The sequence below is a fragment of the Amblyomma americanum genome, chromosome 1 (genome assembly GCF_052857255.1).
Source record: "Amblyomma americanum isolate KBUSLIRL-KWMA chromosome 1, ASM5285725v1, whole genome shotgun sequence".
NCBI lineage: Eukaryota > Metazoa > Arthropoda > Arachnida > Ixodida > Ixodidae > Amblyomma > Amblyomma americanum.
The window spans coordinates 179,424,539-179,450,441 of NC_135497.1; the positions used below are offsets into that span (position 1 = coordinate 179,424,539).

At 43.8% G+C, this 25,903-nt stretch overlaps 1 protein-coding gene across 6 annotated transcripts in view; it reads right to left on the minus strand.

The window, feature by feature from the left end:
• LOC144114267 ((Lyso)-N-acylphosphatidylethanolamine lipase-like) overlaps positions 1–25,903 on the minus strand; it is a 52,842-nt gene that overhangs the window by 21,373 nt on the left and 5,566 nt on the right. For 4 of the 6 annotated variants that reach the window (XR_013310989.1, XR_013310992.1, XR_013310991.1 and 1 more), the window contains exons 2-5: positions 16,900–17,048; positions 10,248–10,547; positions 7,326–7,583; positions 1,438–1,552 (exon numbers count right to left, since the gene is read on the minus strand). Coding sequence is in view for 2 of the 6 variants with exons in the window: in XM_077647885.1 (XP_077504011.1) it covers positions 1,438–1,552; positions 7,326–7,583; positions 10,248–10,547; positions 16,900–17,048 (822 nt within the window). In the remaining 4 variants the exon portion in view is untranslated. The remainder of the gene's footprint in view (positions 1–1,437; positions 1,553–7,325; positions 7,584–10,247; positions 10,548–16,899; positions 17,049–25,903) is intronic. The other 2 variants (XR_013310990.1, XM_077647886.1) reach the window with 1 other exon arrangement.

The following is a 25,903-nucleotide window of genomic DNA, read 5'->3' on the forward strand; positions in this document are numbered from 1 at the left end:
GATTGCGATATCTGCTGCTTGTTTAGCAATTAATCCACGTATTCGCTAAATGAATGCTTCCAGACAATTGCACAGGATTCAGAATTTACCGCACAGGTACGTAACTCCCCCAGGAATGCACCCATGACGACGACTGCATCTTGCCGCTACTTTTGTTTACATATCTACATCTGTATACAGGCAGCAATTGTGCGTTAGTTCGGCATGAATTGCAAGCTGCATTTTACTCAGGTTAAGCAAGCTCTAATCTTTTGCGCCGGTTGTGCGTTTAATTGTTTGCACAGTGCGATAAGCAAGAATTGCCGAAGAATGCGAGCGCCAGCCTGGGGAACGCTTCATAGCCAGGTTGTTGACACAGCGTAGGACCGGCGTTTCTGATTCGTTGTAACTGCTTTTTTGCTCTTTCCAATGTATCCAGTACTTGAATTTAAATTGGTTTACCTAGAGGTATGTTTGGCGGCCATTTGCAACGAATAAAATGGCTTAACTTTCAAGCGACGCCAACAACTGCTAGCTGCTGCCAAGGGAGCCTGCAATATTGGTCACACCGCCTAGGAGCGGTGCCTTCCACTCGATGTATTTGCATCCTAAGATGCAAGCAATCCTCAATTTCAGGTCACTGTTGTCATAACTACGCTCGATGATGCTCGATTTGCTAAAACTAGTGAACTCGCTCTCCACGACTGCGGACATCGTACATACGAACCCGGCAGACTCGCTAGGCCTATTCGTACTGCAGGTGAGCTGAAGGGTGAACATTTGAAATGTATAGTCGCTTGTTTTGCTTATTTGTATTACGGAGAAGGTGTAAACAAGAGCAACTATAGTCATCATCTCATCAACATGAATGTTTTGCTTGGCCGCCGATATATAGTGCCGGCTGGTGCGTTACTGACGCCGATCAGCACACCGACCGCCGAGTTGCTGACACAGCTCCTCGCCGATGTCGCACATCGTCGTTCTTAGTACGTCACGTTACTGTGCTGTGATGTCACTACTACTCATTGATATCGTTCCACAGTTCTATGTCACAAACTATAGTGCTAGCAATGGGTCTCGATTGTGAGAAAGAGCATTTAGGGACTCTTTGGAGCTGAATTAAAATTTTTTAAGCATTTGTTGCATAAAATATATCACCGTGGGTGATTTTACATACAGAGGAAGCCCATAACAAGCTTATTATAGCCCCAAAATTTGATGTCTCAACCCCTTGAAATTATTTAAACCATTCGTGGAGTAAAATTAAAATAGCAAAATTGATGTGCAAAGCTCTAACGAAGTTAGCCGACATAAAGAAACAAATCAAGGATAAAAAAGCTCCATATATCATTTGCGGAGAGCTGGAATTTTCAGAAAATGCCAATGCAGAAACATGACTATGGTGAAAACCAGGTGGAAGTCTTGACCATAATCAACACACTTAAGGGGACATCTAACCTGGGTGTTTGAGCATTGCAGTGGTATATGTAATGTGGCACTGCTTGATCATCATTTACTATGTGTCCATACTTCCTTCCGATATCCGGCCTGATTTTTTCTACGAGCCGTGGACCTGGTGGGCAAAAAAAAAAAAGGAAAGAGAGCGAGAAAGGTTAGCCCATAACACTGTGTTAAGCCACAGAGGACAAACATGCAAGATCAGTGTTCTGAACCTTACAGGAAAGCAGCAATCCCTTGACGCACTACAATTGAGGCCATGAAAATCTGCTTATCCCTATTTCGATCAAGAAAGGTGCATTGTTGCACACCATGTACAGAGATTGCATGCACTCAAGGCAGTGTTTTTCACTAACAGAGTTAACAACAAAAATTAGACAACACAAGCACACGCTAGTGGGATTATTTAGCATTTATGTTGTGCTATATACACTGCCTATACAGGGCGTTTCATGTAACTTGAACCAAGGATTTAAAAAAGTGGTGCACCGAAGCTGGATGAAACCAAACACATATTGTTTCTCGTCATGTGGTGCTCCTCACAGTATTTTTAAATTCCTCTTTATTAGATAATTACCCTTCATTAATTATGCAAAAATTTTAATATTCACTTTAGGGTCACTTGCATTTCGTCAAGTTGTAGAGAGGGTTACGAATCAACAGATCCAGTTTTTTGTAGCAATATAGTATCTCCCACGTGGTCCTTTTTTCCAGCATCTGAAGAAAGCCCGCGAAATATGAAAAAAAGCCATGCGATTGCACTCTTGTGCTACCATACTGTACAGCTGCCAAGCGCGTCCTGACTGAATGAAGCGTGCGCGCTCACCGTCTAGGAGTGGCAGCATACACTTGAAAGTGCGTCAGCAGATTGTTCCTGAACATGGAAAGTGCACGCCCTGATCTGCGATAAGCGATAGGCAGACCATTGACAGCCAATTCAGACAGAGGTTCTATTGAGCCATCGCATAGGCAAAACAAAAAAAGGAAGGGAATGCAGTGAAGCCGTATATTTCAAGGAAGCTTCCATTTTTTTTTATTCTTATCCTTTTGCGGCCCATCGAATTGAGTGGTGGATGCTCAGTAAGCATTGTCAGTGCACACATTTCGTTCGCTGAAAACACGAATAGGATCGCTGGAGTGTGACCATGCATGAGCATGGTCACGTGGTTTTTTTCCTATTTCGCAGGCTTTCTTTAAATTCCAGAAAAAAGGACCACATAGGAGATATGTTGGTGCAAAGAACTGGATCGATTCTGTCTTAACCCCCTCTACAACTGAAGAGAATGCATGTGACCTTAAAGTTAATAACAGAAAATTTGCATAATTAATCTTACCTAATTAACTAATTAAGCAAAATTTAAAAAATACTATGAGGAGCAACACACGACGGGATACAATAAATCGTTGGTTTCGGCCAGCTCCGATAAGCCACTTTCATTACTTAGTTCATGTTACGTGAAACACTCCATATATAAACTAGACAAACAATGCATATTGCTGGGTGTGCAAATGCATGTGTGTATGTGGGGGATGGATGTCATTGAATGTTTAACATCCCAAAGCTGCACTGGAGGCTATAAGGCATAACACAGATGAGGACAGTAGATCATTTTTGACCACCTTGGGTTCTTTAATGTTCCCAGTCTCACTATCTGGGTGTTTTTGCATTTCACATCCAAAAAAATGCAGCCACTGCATAACCGAGGCCGCCCAAAAATTCTTAATGCCCCAGGATGCAGAACACTACAAACATGCTGCTTTCTTAACTCTCAACTCTTTTCTTACCATGGAAAAACGGGCAATTTCAAGGTGGCATTCGTAAAAACTTTCCCCTGTAAATTTAAGACTTCTCCTTAATTGCAGGACATCATAGTTTAGCTAATAAAACTTTCTTTTCAATACCATAAAGAAAAAAAAAACAATATATACTGCTTACTAAAGAAAAAATCTAACTGAAAAAATTTGAGCAACTCACATAAAATTCACAAATATATCAAATATGTCCAGTCAGAAAACAGAAATAAAAAATATAGAATATAAGTTTTTGTGCTACTATGTTAGAAGCAACTATCCAAATTTGCAGAACCCTTCACCCTAAACTTTCCAGCCAGCAAAAAAAAAATTGCTCAAGCACCGCTTTCAGCTAATCTACAGTGCAGTGCCCAAGTCGACTCCAAGCTGTCTTTGTGGAAAGCTGTTTCCACTACACTGGTGGTGGCCTGGAGTCATTTAGAACATGCCCGGTATCTTCAGATAGGCCTAGAAAGCAGTGAATCCCCGTGGCAACAACAGAAGAGTGCTACAGATGGGCACCTGTCAATAGGCCAGGTTGGCCAGAGCGATCATAAGGCAAACGGAAGCCATCTTTTTGCACAAGGCTGCCACTTGCAAATCCTAAGTCGTGTGTCGATGTTGTGAAATCGCGAGAACACTGTCGCTGCTGAGCAGGGTCAGTTGCAAGTATGAGTGCGCCACCTCAGGCACCATGCCTGCTGCCATCGCTCTGTCTTAGCAGGTTTCGTGCAAAGTTAAAAAAAAACTCCCCCATGTAGCTGACAAAAAAAAAAAAAAATTCAGAAACAAGTACACTTCCTCTGCAACATACTGAATAGCAATATTTGACCAGAAGTTGCCAGGATTGCTCAGAACGGGTATTTTCAGGCCATTGTTCAAATTGGACGATTTGAACAGTCACTGCAAGGAAACAGTTAAAGGGACACTGAGGAGAAATTGAAGTTGGCTTGTATCGATAGAATACCAGCTCCTGATCACAAAAATGCCGCTCTTACTGAAAACAAAGCTCTTGTAAGGTAGAAAATAGCAAGAACCAAAGTACAGGTATTGCCGCCACAGGCCAATCTCGCAAGTACAAGCGTGGTCACGTTATAGGACAAGAGACGCCACCTTGGAGGAATTTTTTTTCCTACATGGGGCTGCGAATCTCTGAGGCTGACAAAGGAAGGTTGCGCGATTCAATATTGAAGTAAGTTTTGTTTTTAAACCGATAGTGCACTTTTATCACACAAGAAAGGCAGACAAAAGACAACCTGAATGTTGGAAGCAAAGAAAACCGATGCTTGGTGGCGACACAGGCGGCCAGGAGAGTTTCGATTTGTTATGGCACTTCGCGTCTATGAGCTTTGCGTGTCCCGTGGTTTTGTTTTTGACGCACCTTGATATACAAGCGCAGAACAGCAGAGGAACTCCAAGTGCCGCTTCAAGTGCTAGTTAACCTTTGAAGGAGCCTGTTAAGGCTTGTCAGATGATCGCCACAGTCGATGAAAAACTGTGATGGCACGATGGTCGGTGATCGTACAAGGCAGTTCGCAGTATAAAGAGCACTTGTGTCTTCGCAAGCTCGCCCAGCGAAACATTCCCGGCTGTGCCAGTAAACGTCAAACTACTTAACGGAAACCATTTATTAGGGACGAGAGACAAGGTACAAGGCAGTTAAGAAAAATTGCTGACGGCCTAGCTCTGTTAGGCCAGGATATACGCAGCGAAAGTGCGAAGACTTCTGCATCGGAAGAGTGCATTCACTAGATGCGCCTTTATTGATGGTTATACCATGAGCCGTCGTGGCGGAGTTGTAGCGTCTCCGCCTTAAACGCCAAAAGCCCTGGTTCGATTCCGAGCCTCGGCACAGGATTTTTTTTTTATTCAGTGAGTGGGCAGGGGGCAGTGGCTCCCATAGATGGCGCCACCGAATACATTGGTAAGCGGTTAGCGCAGGTTCTGTTAAGGCGCGTTTATACTCCGTTGTAACGCGCGCGCGCGCTGCATGGTGACGTCATGTCGGCCAAAGCGAGACCCTCTACACTCCGACTGCGCTTGACCCCCGACGCGTTCGGCGGTTTCGGCGCACTCTGACCGCACTGGCGGAGACTTGGAGCATGTCTCTGTTTCGCGCTGAGTGCGCCAGCTGCCGTCGGCCCGGCCAGACTGATCCGGCTCCGCGGCGAGGTGCGCGTTGTGACGTCATTCAATAGCTTCGGCAGTTGGGCGGAGCCGTTTTTTTCGAGCTCTCAGCTAATTTAATCCATTCGCAGTGCACATCTGAAGGTACATGCAAGTGGGCGAGAGAGCCCGATCGAGTGGACACGTTGGATCTAGTGGAAGCCGTTGAACCGTCGTGCGTCGGCTTTAGTTTCAAGCCGCCAACTTTAAACGCGACCACCCTTGAGCACCCATCTGTTTTTTGTGGCAAAAAAATTAATAAATAACTTAGCCCTTGCAACCGTGGGAGACCTCGACGCCGCCTGCTGCACCGTGCAACCGCGTCGTTCAAGGAATCACAATCCGTTGGCCCCAAAGCCCCAGCCAGCCTCCGATGGGCGCAACGCGCCGACCTTGTCCTGGCCCCTCACGACTCCCCGCACTGGGGTTATGATATTTAGTTTGCAATGGGTGCTCACGGCGAAGGGGGGAAACGACCCGCCGGCGCCTAACCTAACCATGCTCCCTCAAAAGCATCGCACACTCTGTGGGGCTGAGGTCGCTGAAATGCAGGCCAGAGTTTTTGCGAGAACTACAACGTCGGGTTCGGGAACGGGATCCATCGTAACGCTGGCAAGACGCCAGTGCAAACGTAAACGAAGCGATGGTAGCGAACCCAAATAGATGCCTTCAACGTGCGGCGACGGTAGCCTTCATTTCGGCAGCTGCTAGACCGCACCGCTAGCCACCACAAATCACGGAGTCTGTGTTTACGTCACGTTTCATGTCACTTCGTCCTATGACGTCATAAGAGTTCTCCGTGATGTCATAAGAGTTCTCGAGTTTGAATCAAAGCGGCGGGAAAAACTTTTTCAACTTCAAATCCAAATTTCTTTGAAATAAATGCATCTTTTGCTCCCGGACATGCGGCAACAAAGCCATGAAATGCCGAACTATCAGATTTTGCTAACAAAAAAAAATTGAAAGAGTTCTCCTCAGGGTCCCTTTAATATGCTCACTGACCATCACTGCTGACGCAGTATCAAGTACCATCTCCAGCCCCTACATTCATGCATTTATTAATTCGTGAGCATTAGAACAGCCATTGTGAAAATTCTCAACCACCCGGTGTCAACCAAAGCCATGCCTAGGTACTGGAAATAGTGTAAGGAGTGGAAATAAGGAAATGTAATTGATCATTTGCAATGAAAAGGTTGTAACGGAAACAAGGATTTAATGAAGGATGTGCTTACTTGATGCGATAATATATAGTGACTGATCTTAATGAATGTAATTTGGTAACAAACATTCATCAATGTTACAATAATGAACATGTTAAGACTAGGTATTAAGTGGTAATTATTTGCATGCTCTTAATTCACAATAATTAATAGTTGATGTGATAATTAATCATTAAAAGCGAACAGAAACATTTTTAAAATATAATGCTCACGCATTACAGTCTCCATCGGATGCTGTCGATTTTTTTTCATTTACTTTCCCCCTTATCCTTACCATTATCACTCATTTGTTAGGAGATCCATTTAGTGAAAACACTTTTAGCAACTACTTAAACAGGGTCATTTTTTCTTTCTTCCACAAGCAGCAATGGTTCCAGTTGACAGATCTGAATGTGACATATCTGAGATGGGTATGACGATGTACACACTTTGAAATTTGTATTACTGTACCTTCACATCAGCAGACTACAGCACATCCACTCTCAGGCTTACTTCTGTAGTATTGATGAAAAGCAAAGGCTAGCTTGATACAAGGTCCTCCTGCAACCATATCTCCAAAAACTTATCACAACATTATCGTTTCTACAGTGTTCACAATGTAGGCAAGAAAAGCGCTGTGTATCACACTAAATCGAGTCAGGCCTTTCGCCTTGCTCATATTTTGCACCAATGAAGGAGAGAATAAGAGCTCCACAGAAAGTGCAAACTGACCCCACGGTCCTGCAATCCGCACAGCTGCCAAAGGATTGAAGGGGCTCAGCAAGGTAGAGACCACACGGACCCAACTTGGGAGCTGCAGTGCCGGCCGTGGAGTGTTTCTTTCAGGGAAGCCCCATGGGTCAGCAAGGACAAGGTGGGCGACACGCTCGGGAAAGCGCAATGCGTACGAGGCAGCCAGGAAGCCACCCATGCTGTGTCCCAGCAGCACAAAGCGGTCAAGGCCCACCTGAGCTCTCCACTCTTCAATGCCTGGGAAAAGAAAACAAGGACATGACATTGCACTGCAAGAGAAGAGTTTGCAACTGCCTTAAACATCATAAGGCAATGACACCACTACATATTCAGTTCCACAAATGCTATATTTAGCTGCCCAAGTGAATATTTATTGAACAATTAAATTCTTCTACTCATGGCTTGCAAAAGGCACCAAACTGATAAGTAGATTGCAAGTACTTGAGGGGAAACGTGGCTTTCAAATCACAAAAAAATGGCCCCAATTTTTAAAAAAATCTTTTTATCCGCTCGTTTGCCTTGTTTTCTTTTTCTATGCTGTCCCGAAGTTTCACTACTGAAATCCACCAGGAAATACTCTTACCAAAATTGTTTTGTGCACTGCAGTGGCACTGCATATCAGGGAAATGCTTGAAAAATAGTTGTTTTTCTTTGTTACAAATTTCTAATTAAGTGCTCCCTTTTTGCAGGAAAATTCTTCACAAACCCCGTATCTTTTGTTGCGCTTACTGAACTCCACCTTATGCTATGACGTTCTTGCTTTTTCATTCTGATCAATTGTAGACTTTTGGTGTGACATCTTGTTGACAGCTCAGACTAGTCTATGCAAAGCTTTGTAAAAAATGAAAAAAAAAAAGTGCCACAAAAAAAAAAAACTAAAATGTCATCACGTGTAGCATGAATTCAGAAATGCAGTGAATGTTGAACCAGTCTTCAACCACCATTTGTCTAGCCTACAGGCATTTCATGAGGTGTAGAAAAAAAATTTGTCTAAAAATGTTCTCCAGATGTGTGTGTGCGTGCATGTGTGTGTGTGTGCGCGCGCGCGCGCGTGTGTATGTATGTATGAATGTATGTATGCATGTATGTATGTATGTATGCATGTATGTATGCATGCATGTATGTATGTATGTATGTATGTATGTATGTATGTATGTATGTATGTATGTATGTATGTATGTATTGTAATGTATTGTATGTATGTTTGACAGAAATACAAGGAAACTCTGTCGAGGAGGCTGACAAAAAGGCAACGAATGTCTGACTAAGTGTCAGTCCCTTTTCCGAATACACAAAACACTCAAGCAACAAACGGTAAGCAAATTACATAAAGTATACACGTACACCAAAAATGGAAGGCACATGCAATACATAACAAAAACAGTGAAAGCATTTTGAAATTTCGTGCACTTACGTTTGAAAAGTCATTTTGTTGTTTTTTCGGTTTTTACTTTTGGTCGGCGTCCTCCTTTTAAGTTTTATTATGTTTGAAAGCATTACTAACATGCATAAAAAGTTTAATCAAAACTCATGAAAAAAGTAAGAAAGTTGGTGCTGAAAGCAGTGTCCCCCCTTAAAACAACAATATAAATAATAAAAGATACCACTGACAAGCGATGCCACACATGTTAAAAGAACAGGCAGGTGGTTGAAGGATTACCTCAGGGAGCACGGCTATGCCTTTGTATAGCTTCAAGGTCAGGAGTAGCTTTATGGGCAGCTCCTGGAGGGGGCAGCGGGGGGTTCCATGTGCACAGTGCATTTCTTGAACTGTTTTTTTGTCACAAAATTGGGGTCAATGCTGTTTTTGCATAGAAAATTTCCTACTTAGGAGGGGAGGTCCCTTTAAATCCACTCTTGTGTGCAGCCCAGTTTTACTGCACTACGATTCTTGCAATACCACAAAGAAGACAGATCTGAGAAATCCTTGAAGTGTTCCATACACTCAACACTAAGCATGGTGCATTTGTTGGTGTCCCTTTAATATCCCTACATTTGAAATAAGCCTGCTGAGTGAAAACAGGAAGATTTGTGGTTCTCTGATCAATTGATAACTGATGGTTGCCATTAGTCCACACACAAGTATTGCTTCTACTCAAGACATTTTTAAATGTAAGTTAACACCCCAAAGCAACAGAGCTGAGAGGGACCCTGTAGTGGAGGACTCTCAATTAATACAGGTCACCTGGATGGTTTGGCTCACGGGGATTTAACGTCTCAAAGCGACTGAGGCTATGAGGGACACCGTAGTGAAGGGCCGCCGCAGCAGAGATCGAACCCGCGTCTTTCAGGTCAGCAGCCGAGCCTCATAACCACTGAGTCACCCCGGCAGCTCTATAGATAACCTGGAGTTCTTTACATGCGCTGACATCCAAGAGCACACGAGCATTTTTGAATTTCGCCTCCATCGAAATATGACTGCTGCGGCCAGCATCGAGCCCATGACCTTGGGAACAGCAGGCGAACGCCAAAGCCACTGACCCACCGTAGCTGGTCAACAGTTTTCAATCACATTAGCAAGCATTGGTTGATGCTGCTTATGTAACAGGAGAGGCAAATACCAAGGCACTCAGGCATTTCTAGACCTGCGTAGTAATAGTTGCACAACACCAAAATTAAGTATATGCTGTTAAATGAAAAAGGCTAATGCACAGTGCCATTCTGCCTGCATGCAATTTAGTACACAAGTGCAAATGCAGTGCAGTACACATGTTTGCCTCCACCTTAATTTTCATATAGGCTGTCACACACACATACCACCATTAAAATTTTCTAGTGAGACAGCCCAGCCACTGGTGAGCATGAACAAGCTTAGGCTTTGTAAGAATACAGATGGGGAGGATTCCATTACCTAGGCCACCTGACACTACAAGAAGGCAAGGTTGCCAGAGGTGTGCTTACTTTGCACAAATTGGTATTCGGCCTCCAGGGGGTCTCTCGAGAGGCGTGGTCGAGAGCTACGGCCAAAGCCCAACAAGTCGAAACAGTATGTGGTGCGGTCCTGTGCCAGGTGGTCCAGGTTAAGCAGCCAGAGGGCCACGCCTGAGGCAAAGCCATGTACCAGCACCAACGGCACCCGTTCCTCATCTGCAGCTGCGCTCCTACCAGGACCAAGTTGAAGAGTGCGGATCTGGTGCTTGCCCTTGCAGCCCAGGATTGAGTCAACGTCCACAAACATGGAGCGGATGGGTAGTGTCACATCTGTATGAACCACAAGCAGGAGCTTCATTTTAACATAAGAACTGCTGATCACTGTATTTAAGTAAGCAGCACCCTCACAGTTGTTTTCGCAGTGCATTCAAGGTGATTTAAATCCTTGTCTTAATTCCTTTTTATGAGGAACACTCACTAGCTGGATTTTTTTTATATTACTGTGTGATCACATGCCCTCTATCCTGGGAATCTGCAGCAACCACAGCACACGATACGCAGCACGAATTCCTGTGAAACAACACTTGCTGTTGAGTTAGTTGGTTATTTTCCATGCCTACAAGAACCAGCACACATTAGGCCAGGTAACATAAGGAGACAGGAAGAAGGCAGAGTTAATTTGCAAATAAGCATGATTTAATGGAATCCTAGCTGCAATTAGGAATAGAAAATGCATATGAGCAGTACTGCCACCAAGGCACGATATAAAAAAGAGCAGATAATGGTCGTTTGTGGGCATAAGGTGGCTGTAGCTGGCACAGGACAGGGTTAATTGGAGAACCTTTGTTCTGCAGTAGATGTGGCAAGAGCCGATAACAATGAACTTGTTAGAGCCCACCGCATATAAAATTCTTTTCCGTTATGACCTCTCAGATATACTAGATGTGACACTGTGAGTGACTTGCTTGAGATTAATTTCATCGTGCTTATAGCAAAATAACAAGAGACTGCATTCAGCCAGTAAAATCTATCATGTGTTCTCTTTACAAAGTGCACCACGAAAGTTACGTTTTTATAAATCAACAGGGTGCTATACATCTAATGCCTTTCATGAAGCATATATTAGACAGAAGGGTCATAAACACTCACTCATGCACACTGCTTTTCCTTCTTCAGTCTCGAGACTACTGGCTCCCATTGCCAGAACATCTTCCCGACCGCACACCACCATAAAGAACTTACTAAGGCAAACCAGGCAGGTGACATTACAGCGTACAAGTTTACCTGTGTCGTGCTTGGTCCCACCCAAATAGCCAAAAAACAAAAAAAACCCTTTCTAGCTAAAATACTATGAAGCAAGCGCAGAACAAGGTTCAGGCTTAATACCAACCCAGGCAATGCAAGCACCAAGTGAAGCATTTGATATGTATAGGTGCCCACAAAGGTTTTCAGAACATGTAAGCCATCGAAAGTTGAATTTCTTTGAAGCCTGAAGGTTCTGCCTAGCATTGAGGAATGCACTGTGCATATCGCACAGGACACTGCACAGCATGCCCTTAACTTCATGGCTGCGTGCTTAGACTGCCAAGAAAATGAGGTATGGTATATGGGGTTTAATATCCCAAAGTGACATGGGTTATAAGGAACGCTGTAACAGAGGCTCCAGATTAATTCCAAGCACCAGGGGTTCTTTTACCCATACATGCCAAAACTTCAGGAATTTGAAAAATTTTAAATATTTTTTTTATAAAATATTCATTTCACTAATTAAGAATCATCCTTTTATTGGTAAAAATATTTTTCTCAACATTGACTTTTGAGCATTCCTGCAGTATAGGATACTACACAAATACACTACCTGTTACGTGTAGTAAAGCTTCATTTGACAACGACTTTAAAATCACATCTCGTAACATGCACGGTGGTTTTCTTATGACAGTTAGTTTAGCTAAGGAATTCATTTTTACTATAAGGAATATCACGCTTAGAATACACCCCTGCAGTGCACCATTCTCTTGGGTGAAAGCCATGGAGAGAGTTCCTCCTAGGCGGACTTTGAATGTACGGTCAGCCAGGTAGTCGTTCAAGCAGTTCAGCATCCTGCCGCGGGTACTAGCTCTGCTAGGTCACGGAGGATCCCGAACTTCGATGTGGTATCACAGGCCTTCTCCAGGTCGAAGAAGACCCCGATACAGTGCTGCTTGTGGATGAACGCCTCCAGGATGGCGTTTTCTAGGCAGACAAGGTGATCAGTGGTCGAATATGCTTTTTTAAATCCACAACAATATATGTCTAAAAGTTGCCGGGATTCAAGTATGAAGGTGAGTCTAATGTTTACTACACTTTCAAAAGGTTCAGCAATGCAGCTGGTGAGGGCTATTGGTCTGTAACTGTAGGATTTGGTGGTTTACCAGGTTTTAGAAAAGGTACTATGACTGCATTTTTTCCACTCCTCAGGTATTTTACCAGTTATCCATATTTTATTAAAGAATTTCAACAGTGCCTCTAAGGCAGCCTCACAGAGATGGGAAAGCATTGTGTAATGCACTTTGTCCGGGCCTTGTGCTTTCTTCTTACCGGAAGATAATACCCTATTTAATTCAGTGTGATAGGCTGGTTGCAGTCCTCATGCATGCATGCCTGTCCAGATGGAAGTTTTTGTTTTTCTGCTCCTGCTTTGTGCTTCTGGAAGATGTGTAGTTGGATGACCTACAGAATTCAGCAAAATGCTCGCCCAATATATTGGCCTGTTCTTCTAATGATGTTTGTGTACCGGGTGTTGTCAAAAGTGAAAGTGTGAAAGAAGTATGGTCGCCAGTGAATTGACCAACTTTTTCCCACATTTTCTTTGAGTGTACTTAACTGCTTATTCAGGACACATATTTGTGCCAGGAGGATTTCTCTGCATGTCTTCAAACGTACCGTGCTCTGGCCTTGGCCCTCTTAAAGGTAAGCAAGTTCTCTGCAGAGGGATACCAATGAAGAGTGCCCCAGGATTTGTTTTGCAGTTTTTTTTCTTGCCAATGTGCATTATTGTGCTCACCGTACTTTGTGTTTCTTCTGTGCGAGTCCTGTGGTTTGTGGGATGGTTAGTGTTGTAGCCGATATTATGCATGTAGTAAACCTTTGATTAATTTAGTCTAGGGCAAGGTCTCTGGAAAATTCCATTTCCAGGGTGGTATTTGTTCTAAAACGTGACCAATCGGCGAGGTGAAGTTTCCAACACCACAGCCTTGTGGGGATGATTGGAGTAGACGATCCTAGACTTAGGACAGAAGGTAGGTGATCACTTCCAGGAGGGTCATTTAAAATATCCCATTTAAAATCGTTAAAAACAGATGATGATGCGAAAGCTAGATTGAGGAAGCTCATTTTTCTGGAGCTTGGTCAACAATATGTGGCTTTTCCCATATTTAAAAGAGATCATTTTTGCAAGGATAAAATATTCGATTATTTGGCCCCTACAGTCCCAGTGTTCGCTTCCTCAAAATAGGGAGTGAGCGTCAAGATCGCCAACTACCAGATATGGCTCCAGCAGTTCATCGATCAAGCCTTCTAAATCTTGGACTGTTAATGCAATGTGTAGAACATACAGAACATATTGTTATTGTTTTGTAGCTGATGGCGTTGACTGCAACCACTTCAAGTTTTGTTTTATGTTAGATTTTTTGAGCAGGTGCGCCGCTTTGAATGACAATTGCAACGCCTCCAGACAGTCTATTTTGCCTGCTCATGATTGCGTCGGAAAGTTTTATAATGTCTAAGAATATTTACATGTAGACCGAGATTGGTTTCCTTAAGGCATAAAGCTAGAGGCAACACTGACCCTAGAATATGTATTATGTCACTAATTTCTCAGTAGTCCTTTACAGTTCCAATGTGCTAAAATGTCATGTTTACTTTGGTTTTGGGCTCGTAATCAGAGGTCCGTCATTTTTCTACTCAAGAGAGGTGTTCCGCCGCTGCAACGTCGGCAGACTGGGAGTTACATCCATCACCTCACCAGAGGTGCTGGAAGACCATGGAGAAGCAGCGGGTGTGCGAGTTTCAGGCCTCCCCCGGCGGAGGGAAGTCCAGCGGGGCGCCGACCCATGGGCCAGCGCTCCCTGTTTTAGAGACGGCAGGGCAGCCTGCACTGCGTCTGCCAGGGGCATGGGTGGGTCTGCCTCAGGCTCACTGTGTGGCCGGGGCAGGTGCCGAAGTCCGGTGTGGTGCACCACTCTGTCGCACCACATCGGTGAAATTTGTTCTTGCTGTGAACAGGAATGTGTCTTGTGTCTGTCTGAATCGCTGACATGCTTCCTTGAAATTAAATTTTATTTTGTTTTCATGGTTATTATCTCCTTGTCTTTCTTCCGGGTCGGATACGATCTCGAGTACGCGAGGTGATCCCCTTCACAATTTGGGCACTGTGGTGCAGTGTTGGAATTCTCGGATTCATGATCACGTGATGCACATCTGGCGCAGGTTTTGCAGCCACGAGAACTCTCAGAGCCATGGCCAAATTTTTGACAGTTGAAGCAGCATCGAGGATTTGGAACAAAGGGTCGTACAATTAACTTGGCATATCCTACTTCTATGAATTCTGGGAGCTGGCTAGAGGCAAAAATCAGGAGTACGTGCTTTGTGGGTACTTCCTTATCATCTTTACAGATGTTTATTTGGCGGACTTCAGTAACGTTTTGTTCTCGAAAACCTTCCAAGATTTCTTCCTCGGTGAGAGTCAGGAAATTGTATTCTGAAATGACACCTTCGTGCTCAGGGATCGATGCAGACTATCAGAGACAGCAATGTTCCCAAAGTTTGTTACATTTGTGAGTTTCGTATATTGTTTGGTTTGGTTTATGACGGTTAAACGTCCCAAAGCAACTCAGGCTATGAGGGACGCCGTAGTGAAGGGCTCCAGAAATTTTGACCACCTGGAGATCTTTAACGTGCACTGACATCGCGCAATACACGGGCCTCTAGAATTTCACCTCCAGCGAAATTCGACCGTCGCAGCCGGGAGCGAACCTGCATTTTTCAGGTCAGCTGCCGAGCGCCATAACCACTGAGCCACCACGGCGGCTTTCGAATATTGTGCTTGGTCACGGATATGGAGAAGTAGATTGCTGCTGGCTAGTTTTGTCACCTTGTAGCCAAGACCCAAGGCATCAATCAGAGATTTAGAAACTAAGAAGGGGGATATTTTTCTGGCTAGCTTTCCTGCTTCCTCACTGTGTATCACATGATATTTCGGGAACACTTCTTGTTTTTTTGTTATGAACTGAGCCGTTACTTCGGTTCGCACTCTTTTACTGAAGGCGATCGTTTTGCAGGAGAGGGGAAGCCATAAAATGTATGTGTTTTTCGGCCGTGGTGCTAGCCAACCACCATGGAGCCCAACAAGGGGATGGGGCAGGAACTTGAAAGCAAGCCCTGCCCTCACCAACTGTACACCGCAACTATAACCCCATATGACATAACGCAAAGTAGTCCACCACACAAGGTTAACCCTTGGCGCCTGGAAAAAGTCAATAAGAGAGGAGAAGACAAGACGGCTGTGAGACAGAGGATAGGAAAGTAAAGATTAAGGGGAGGACAGGATAAGGCGACTACCGATTTTCCCCGGTCGTGTCAGGCCGGAGGTGCCGTCTACAGGAAGCTGGGACCAAAGTGGTGTGTTGCCTCCACCGAGAGGCCTTAAACGTCCTCCAACGAAGAGTGGAGGATCTTTCTGAATGCACACAATGCACAAAACTGCACACACACAACACAACCCTTACGCAGGAATAGTTTATACCCTCTTGAACCTAAGCTAGCAGGTGTAAGCTTTTACACAATGAACTTTTAAAGTTACTGCATAGAACAGTGGTGCCCTACATGTAGGACGCTAGCCATGTATGGGTTAACGTGCCCTGACATCACACAATACATGGGCGCCTTGCGTTTCACCGCCAGAATGTGGACACCATGGCCAGGATCGAATCCGCATCCTCGGGCTCAGCAGCCGAGCACCTTAACCACTGAGCCACCATGATGAGGTGCCAAGCAATTAAAATTTTTTGTAATTTCCACATTAAGAAAACTTTCATGGGCACATGTACAACGCAGAATGCCAAAGGGTTTATAGGCAGTTCAATTGCACAGGCCTCAATGAGCCTACGACCGAGTCTAGACACTGCAGACAAGTGCAATGTTCAGATCAAGCCATTACAATCATCTTTGCAAAATATTGCAGCCATGCATGCTGCAAAAGTTGTTGTTTAGATTCTGCGTAAATCACGAAGACAATTACATCTGTCAGTTACCCAGGCTGACCGGTGATACACTTCCGTGTGCCACAGCTTCATCATGCGGCTGCAAGTACAGTACCCCTGCAGTGAATACATGTACAGCCACATTCTGAATTCACCTGTTCATGCACTACCAGACTCTACAGCTCTGTTATAATAGTTGCGTTATAATACTGCTGTGCAACACCAGGCAGCAAGTGCTAACAAACACCTGCTATGGCACAGACAAGGTACATGACGTAGGCTCCTGAGAAAGCTTTGTGCTTCCCTTTAGAGAAAAAAGACATTTAGAAAGCACACCAAATTTCCCTGTTGGAACACAACGTTATCTGTGAGAAAACAAGAAAAAAAAACAAGGGACAGCTCCACTCAGGTAATGAACACCTAAAACAAGCACAGCAACTCACAGGAAAGTAGTTTTCGCTCGGCCTCTTCAAGGTGCTCTGCTGAAGTGGGGCACCATCGGATGTAGCTGGAGATCCAACTGGGAACAAGGTCAATCAAGCTGCTCAACAAGGTGTCCGCCAGCAGGCACGTGTGCTTCAGCAGGCGCAACCTGTGCACCCCACACACACACACACACAGACACACACAAGAATCACATGGTGCTCTTCTCTATCAACTGCTACATAACCTGCACACATGCGGAGTGCATTCTAAGGAGGACTCATCAATGACTAGCTTGCCTGACAGGCTAGGAATGCAGTTATGCAGCTTGTTTGCAAAGTACCTGGTGAACTTATGGGAAAAAGTGTGAAATGCAGAAAAGTGTGCCTCTCAAGCAAGATAGGTCATTGACCCATCTTTTTGCATGACATGCAGCAATGAGCTTATAGTGATTGTATATGGTCACTTGTGTCAGTGCATAATGAAATTCTTGAACAGAGACAACTAGATTCTTAAAATAAATGGAGCCCTGTAACTTTAAAACAGCTACAGAGCTATAGAGCAATTTGATCAACTAATATCAGATTCCTCATATACTGTGCACAGCAGAGCTGAAACCAAAGTACTACACTTATGGTTGCACGTTTCATACTTCAAGGAGGAAGTTTTAACTTTACGGCACCCTCTCTGGCTGAGAAAGAGGTCTGCAAACAAGAGGCCAACCTAGCACATTTACACGTAATAGTTCAACTGACACGGCAATGAGTCAGAATACACTGACAAGGATTTGCCATAAATCAGAAAAAAGAAAACAAGCAATAAGGATCATTATGCAAGCTCACAGCAGCATTGCCATTGCACAAACAATGATTGCAAGAAGTAAGTGCTATACTCTGCATATCGCAAAGTCCGAACGACTAGATTAGAGGCGGCAGAGACTATCAGAGTAATGGTCCCTGCAGACGTGGGAGGGAGAAGTACCATAGTTCACAGAACAAGCCAGTCACATGCAAGTTAGAAATACAAAACACTGTGGCATCATCTTGTGACACCTTAAAGCGCATCAGGGATGCAAAGGGAGCATCGCTTTTCATCGAAGAATGAACTGAAGACAGTGTAAAGGTCATGTAAGTATGACCACCGGACACTCTTATATCCCCCCCCCCTTTATGTAATGTCCATACGGGATCCTTAAGGGTAATAAATGATGATGAATAAAATATGACGAACACTTCCTTAAAAAAAAAAAGGCTGCATTTAACAGCATACGAGTTGTATCTTACTGAGATGTGGTCATGTGGTAAGATACACTGCTAATGGAAAGTTTTACCTTGAAATGTTGCATCATCTTGTTTTGTGCAATTTTCAATGCCAAGTTAAAATTATAAACAATCATTTCATTTATATTAAAGTACTCAGTTTTTTTCAGTATGAGGCAAGATCTTTTAATCTTCACCACAGTCTCATGACGCGTTCTGGTGAGTTGTAAGTCCCTTTAAAGGTACACTGAGGAAAAATGGAATTTGACCTGTAATGATAGGGTACCATGGCCTAATCACACTTGCACTGAAAACTGAGCTTTTATAAGCCAGAATATACCGAAAACAAAATAAGGTGTCGGCACCACAGGCCAATTTCACAAGCATGCATCAACACCAATTTTTTGGCTTGGAGCCCAGAAGCTACACTTCCTGGTCAGTTGCTTCAAAACAGTACCAACCCGCCCTTATTGACAAGGTTGTCAAGTTTTAGTCAACTGGCGGGAAGATTTTTAAATCTAATTCTCTCGCCAATAAATGCATATTTTGCTGCCGGACAAAATCCAACACAGCAAGAAAGAGCAAGAGAATAAATTATTACTGAGAACAATAATTACATGAAGCTGTCCTCAGTGCCTTTAAGCCACATGCCATTCCTCATGACCCACACTAGAGCACAGTTCACACAATGGAAGCTTAACCATCCACAAAAAAGCTTAATCTAACACCCAGTTCATGACATGGTGCTCCGTCTTTTGGAACCAGTGGGCCATGACAATGAAAGCTTTGTTTCCAAAAAGGTAGTGCAATAAGGAAACTCTATTAGGCTTTTGTCTCAGTAAAATTATCAGAATCCATCAAAAGACATAAGGATGATGTGCTGGACAAAAACTATGGTGAAACATTATAAAGGAATTAAAAATAAAAAGTCGCAGCCTACGCAATGAGCTAGATAGGGCTATCTTCCAAAATAATGCTCCTGTCGCCCACTTGCACGCAGCATGGATTAAAGTGTGCCTTCTATGGCTACAAAATTATTTGCCATCCCCGTTACACTGACATTGCACAATCTGTTTTCCATCTCTTTTCATCTGTAAAGTTATATCGCAGAGGCATACTTTTTGTGGCTACGCCAAGCCAGTTAATTAAAGAGATCATCACGCACTTTTGCAAAAGGGGATCTCATAGCTGCATGAAATGATGGCAGATGTGTGTGGCTCTCACCACCACGTGTGTAGTAAAAGACAGTGCTGTGCCAGCTCCCATGGCCCTAGGCTGACTGGGTCAGCGGTAATCTTTAGCTGAAAAACACTGTTTTGGTACATCTATCAAGAAAGACGTTGGCATCCATTAAGAAAAGGAAAGAGCCCTGTGTGCCAGCAGGAGGCGCGGCCTAGCAGTTATATCATGCCCATTGTTATCCCGGACGGCGATTTATTTTTTTTTATTCACAAAGTGCTCTCATGTATAATGAATGAACCCATCTTAAACCTTCAGATGAGGTAACCTTCCGAGGGTTTTCTGGGCTTTTCTACCCATTTTGGAGCATTGGGAGGATGAGAGCTGCATATCTCCTAACCTGCCTGATGAAGGACCCACTTTATGGGTCACATCAGCCAGGAAAACCTCAATCGCATGTCCACATAGGGTGCAAAATCAACACCACCCACTCCTTTGTCCACCTGGATGGCTTTCTCATGGACTAACAGGTGAACACAGAAAGCTTTAGGTTACAGAACGTTATGCCAATACTGTGAGAAAGTCCCCTGTACAGCTGTCACTAAGACAATTTGTCGATGTCAGTGAAAGACAGCCAATACATTTCTATAAAACTTGCAAATTTGTCACTCTAATAACTTTTCAACACTTCTGAAGAAACAATTCCACGATATGAGCTTTCCAAAGAACACAACAAATGGAAAGGTTATAGACATCCATTTTAAGTTTATTTTCACAGTTACTGATAATCTGAGCATACTAACAATATAAGCATTTGTCCAAAGTTGTAAATATAGGTTTAAGAATTCATGCACACACTGGGCATGCACACACTTACCCAAAAATTTCATTAAACTGAAGGACACAACACAGGTGAAACAAGACTTAAAAGTGCCAAGAGTAAGGAGGCTGAAGTGAAGAAAAAGGAACCAACAAACAGCTTTCCAACATCCTTTTTCAGTTGATTTGATTACTGCAGTGTGCCTGTGGCTATGGCACTTCTTTGCAGCACTGAAGCTGTGATGGTTAGTTAGGAGTTTAATGGCACAAGGATGACTAGGCCAAAGAGCGCCAGGGAAATGTGTAAGTCTGTGTTATATTAGGAAAACTGACAGGATAATTATACACTGTGAAAACAAGACTGCTGAAACGAAATAAATGAAATCTAAAATAACATAAATGAGGTGTTGTGAGGTGGCTAAAAATATAAAATTTTAAATTTAAAAGGAAGTTCATGGCTGGATTTTGCCACAAGCAAGGGTGCGAGCAGTTCCCTCTCACCGTGCTTGGCTAAGGCGCCCTCTTGTCGGTTCCAGGGTACCCTTTTCAAAAGTTGTGCTGATCAAATAAAACTTTATATGCTCATTAAAATTCAGACTCTATTTCAATAATGCACGATGTCATCCCCTAATAAAAGAGAAGGATGAAATGGTATGTGGTACTCATAAAATTTTCGAAACTGCGTGAGACGAGTTTCATAAAATGGACAGGTTAAAAAGAATATGAATAACTGAAAGTGGGCCATTGCAGTGCTCACATTCAGGCAGCTGTGCTCCCAAAAGCAAGTATGTGTGTGTCTGATTCGTGGTCTTGAATGTATGACTTCGCAAAATCCGTTTTTGTGATGGCAATCCTTACATTCATTTATATTTGGTTTCACAAGATGTAATTTGTTAATTTGTTCACAGTTTCAATTGAGCTGCCACATAGGCATTAACGCTCGTTTAATTGTTCCCTTATAGTCCTTGCAAGGAATTCTAATCTTGCAGGTATCACACACAGTTGCATTTCCTGCTATGCAATCAGTAAGCTCATTCCCAGCAATACCAACATGGCTTGAAACCCAGCAGAAGTGCACACTGTAATCACGTATTGCAAGTTGATGAAGTTATCGAAAGAGGTATAGTAAAAGAGGGTTTTTTATGTCTTTGTTTTGAAATAATTGCGGTCACAGCACTCCTCGGGTCTGTGTAAATTACCGCCTTTTTATTGTTTTCATTACTTATTATTTCCAGTGCCGTTAATATGCTATACAATTCAGCAGAGTAAACACTTCCTTTTGGGTTAATGATGAAGGCGTTACCATTTGAACCCTTCTGCACAGCAGCTCCACTAACACGGTCATGTTTTTTGTAGCCGTCCATGTAGAAAGCTAAAAAAATCACTATTTTTCTTCAATTTCCAGGAACTCACTTTTTATCACTGCCAAAGGTGACACTTTCTTATTGTACTTGGCAAGTGTAAAGTTTCATTGTACGAGCATTCTCAACCCCGGTGGAACGTTGCTTTCATATTGAAAGAGATGCTCTACGGAAAGGTCAGATTCACACGATTCTGCAATCTGATTTACCTTGGTTCCTATGGTCGGTACGCAGTTTCGTTTGTTCTAGAAAATGTCGCCATATGCTTATTTACGAAAATAAGTTCACAAGGGTGATCCGAAAATGCAAGTACCTTCTGCGTGTATGTGAGAGTTAAGAGCATTCTTCGTGCTTGCAAGGATGATTCACTGCATTCCACATAAAGGCTATGAATAGGTGACATTCAGTATGCACCCAAGGCAATCCTTAATTCAGAATGATGAACCGGGTTCAGAGCCCCCACAGTGGACGGTCGGGCTGAACTATAGACAATACACCCATAGTCCCTATTTGAGCGAATTAGCGACCGGTACAACCGGAGTAAGCAAATACTGTCTGCACCCCATGTCTTGTGGGATAAAATTGCAGTAAGTTTTTAACAAACTTACTGCAATTCAACTGCATTCAACTGTTTAATGTGTGGCCCAAATGTCAGTTTTGTATCAAAAAGAAAACCAAGAAACTTCTGTTCCATTTTCACAGGGATAGGTTTCCCATTGATGTTAAAGGATGGTTGCGGGAGCAGGCCTTGCTTGCGTGAAAAACAGACTGAAATGGTTTTTTCAAAAGAGAATCTAAACCCGTTTTCATTAGCCCAATTGGTAAGGCGACTGATAAATATTTGTACCTGCCATTCGCAGATAGCGAAGTTACAGGACTTGAAACTTATTTGTAAATTGTCTATGCACAACGAGTACTGCACACTGGGCGGGATAATATTAGCTATTTAATATATTTCGAGAGAAAAGAGCGTCACACTTAGCACACTGCCTTGGGACACCCCATTTCTTGAACGAAAAGTCAGAAAGAGTGTTCCCCAGTCTGACTAAAAATACGGCACGAAAGAAAGTCTTCAATACAGTGAAGAATGTTCCCACCGATTCCATTGTTGACAAGGTCCTGGAGGACTGCATACCTGCAGGTTGTGTCATATGCTTTTTCTAGGTCAAAAAATACCAAAAGACAATATTGGCGATTTGTGTGCACCTCCCATATTTGTGTTTCAATACACAACAACAGGTCAACTGTAGGTTGATGGCGCCAGACTCCGCATATGCTCTTGTTCATTTCTAACACGCGTACTATTAGTGTATTGATGAGATGCTGAAAGGTTTTGCAGAGACAACTGATCAGGGTTATCGGACGACAGAGCTCCCTGCACGGCATCCGTATTTCCAGGCTTAAGAACTGGAATTACTATTGCTGTTTTTCAGTCCGTAGGTAGTTCATTTTCCTTCCAAGTGTGGTTGAAAAAGGACAGTAATGATTCAAGGGAAGGAGGAGGAAGGTTTTGCAGCATGCCGTAATGAATTCGCATGGACTAACCGCGGTAGCTTTGCAGTTTGCTAGTTATGAGTTTTAGTTCATACAATGTAAACTTGCAGTTGTAGTCTTCGCTTGAGCTTAAGTGTGGAAGTTTCTCACGCACAGAATTCTTTTTAGGTATCAGAAACTCATCCGTATATCCTGCAAAACTCGGTACTTTGTAAAAATGTTGACCCAAAATATCAGCCTGTTCTTTAAGGGACATACTTCCGGAATCATTTTGTATTAAGAAGAGGGATAGTAAATGCCTGATTTTCTCCATCCATCTTGGGTATTTTTTCCCACACTAATTTATCTGGAGTCTGACTATTTACACCGGAAACATTATTTTTCCAAGACCTGTTCTTTGCCTTTCGCCAAACAAACCGCCCCTTTGCTTTAGTTTTTTTAAATGTTATGAGATTAGTAACGGTCGGATATCGTTTGAAGACCTTCCATGCCTTATTTTATGCCTTTCTCATCTTTGTTCCACCACGGCTTTGGATGTTTTGGAAGATTCCCATGGGGATAGATCTTGAAGCTATATAGATGATTACTTTGACGATCATAGTATTTACTTCACAGTTAATTTTGCCACATCTTCATGTATTATTATAGCATATTTTTTAAAAGGTCCCATTTGCTTGTCCTAACTCCCATCGAGGAGGTATAACGCAAAGAGTTGGGCCTGGAGTTCCGGCTTGTAGGAGGATGGAGAAATGATCGCTTACAAAAGGATTCTGAATTGCATCCCATGAGTAATGTTTATTGTTTTTGGGGGTTTAATGTCCCAAAGCGACTCAGGCTATGAAGGACGCCATAGTGAAGGGGTCCGGAAATTTCGACCGCCTGGGGACATCGCACAGTACATGGGCTTCTAGAATTCCGCCTCCATCAAAATTCGACTACCGCGGCCGGCAACGAACCCATGTCTTTCGGGTCAGCAGCCGAGCGCCATAACGATTGAGCCACCCATGAGCCCATGAGTAATGTAAATATAATCCAGGTGATGCAAGAGATGGATCTATACAGGAGTAAGTTCTACTTGCAGGGCTGGAATGAGTAGAGCCACCATTGTTCAAGACAACGATGTTCGTTGTGATTAGCAGCTGTTCGATCATTTTCCTATGTATGTTTATTTTATCACTGCCCCACAGTGGTTGATAAGCATTCATGTCTCCAAGGATGAGGAAGGGTTTAGGCAGTTGACTCACCAAGTCTAGCAGGTCATTAACCAAAGAACAACTATTTGGCAGCAGATAAAGAGAAACCACGGTAGTTAGAGACTTCAGTTGAACCCTTACTGCGACTGCTTCTAAAGGAGTGTTCAAGCACAGCACCTCGACTATGACGCCCGAATGTGCGTTAACGGCCACACCACCACCAGCACCGCCAACGTGGTCTTTGCGAAAAAGTATGTAATGTTTGAATATATTGTTAAGAGTGTTGTTCAACAGTGTTTCCTGAAGACACAACAGCTGTGGGCGGTGTTTCTCTAGTAATATTGTCACGACTTGAGGATCCGTGCAGGTAGGCTTCGAGGAGAACCCAAGACAGAGCTTGTAATAAGAGAGCCAGGGTCCAGGTCACAGAGCCAAAGCACCTCGAGAGCCAACCACCACTTCATCGTCATTTCGACTAAGCGTGGAGGCCGCGCAGCGCATTAGGCACGTGGCATTATTCCCCCCCGCAAAAGCAAACATCGTCTCGATGTGGAATGGGTTATGTACAGAGAGAGAAGGAAAAAAACGAAAAATAGGGGTGAGGTGAACTATACATCTGGCGCTAGTTGAGAGGTGAGGAAAGTCAAGTTCGCACATGGGGTAAGGAGATAAAGGTACGAAACACAGCATGCACACAATGTTCAGTCATGCGAAAAGTATTGTTTTAGGCGTACTACATGGACGACTTCAGGCGTTGACGCTGACGGCTGGCGACCACAGTTCCATCGGGAACAACTTCGTAGTTGACGCTGTTCAGGCGGTGCAGGACTTTGTACGGGCCGAAATACCTATTGATAAGCTTTTCGCACAACCCCTTGCGGCGCACGGGTGTCCATAACCCTACCTGGTCACCCAGCTTGTCGTGCACGTCCCTGTGCCGTGTCGAGCATCGATGGACTGCTGGTCCTTGATGTTCAAGCGGGCCAGCCGACGGGCTTGCTCTGCTTGTTCCACGAAGTGGCCTGCTTCAGGGGGTACCTCTGCATCGCTGTACGGGAGCATCGCATCCAACATCATGCGGAACTCTCTGCCATAGACGAGACGGAACGGGGTAAACTTGGTGGTTTCCTGCGTTGCTGTATTATATGCGAAGGTAACGTACGGCAAGATCTCATCCCACATTTTATGTTCAACGTCAACGCACATCGAGATCATGTCCGCTAATGTTTTGTTGAGCTGTTCCGTTAGACCATTGGTTTGGGGATGATACGCTGTGGTTGGTCAGTGAGCTGTATGGCTAAGCGTTAAGACATCACGTAAGAGCCGGGCTGTAAACGCCTTGCCTCGGTCAGTAAGGATGGTCGATGGGGCGCCATGTCTAAGCACGATGTCGTGCATAAAGAAGTGGGCAACTTTGGCAGCAGTACCTCGCGCAAGGGCCTTCGTTTCAGTGTAACAGGTCAAGTAGTCTGTGGCGACTACAATCCACTTGTGGCCGGTCGACGAGAGAGGGAAGGGCCCCAGAAGGTCCATGCCAACTTTGTCGAATGGTATTTGTGGTGGCTCGATGCACTGAAACAGTCCGGGAGGCTTGAGCACCGTTTTTTTCCCGCCGCTGGCATTGCCGGCATGTCCAGACATAACGCTTGATGTGAGCTGGGGCCAGTAGTAGTTCTGCCAGATTCAGGACAAGGTGCGTGTAACACCAAGGTGGCCGGA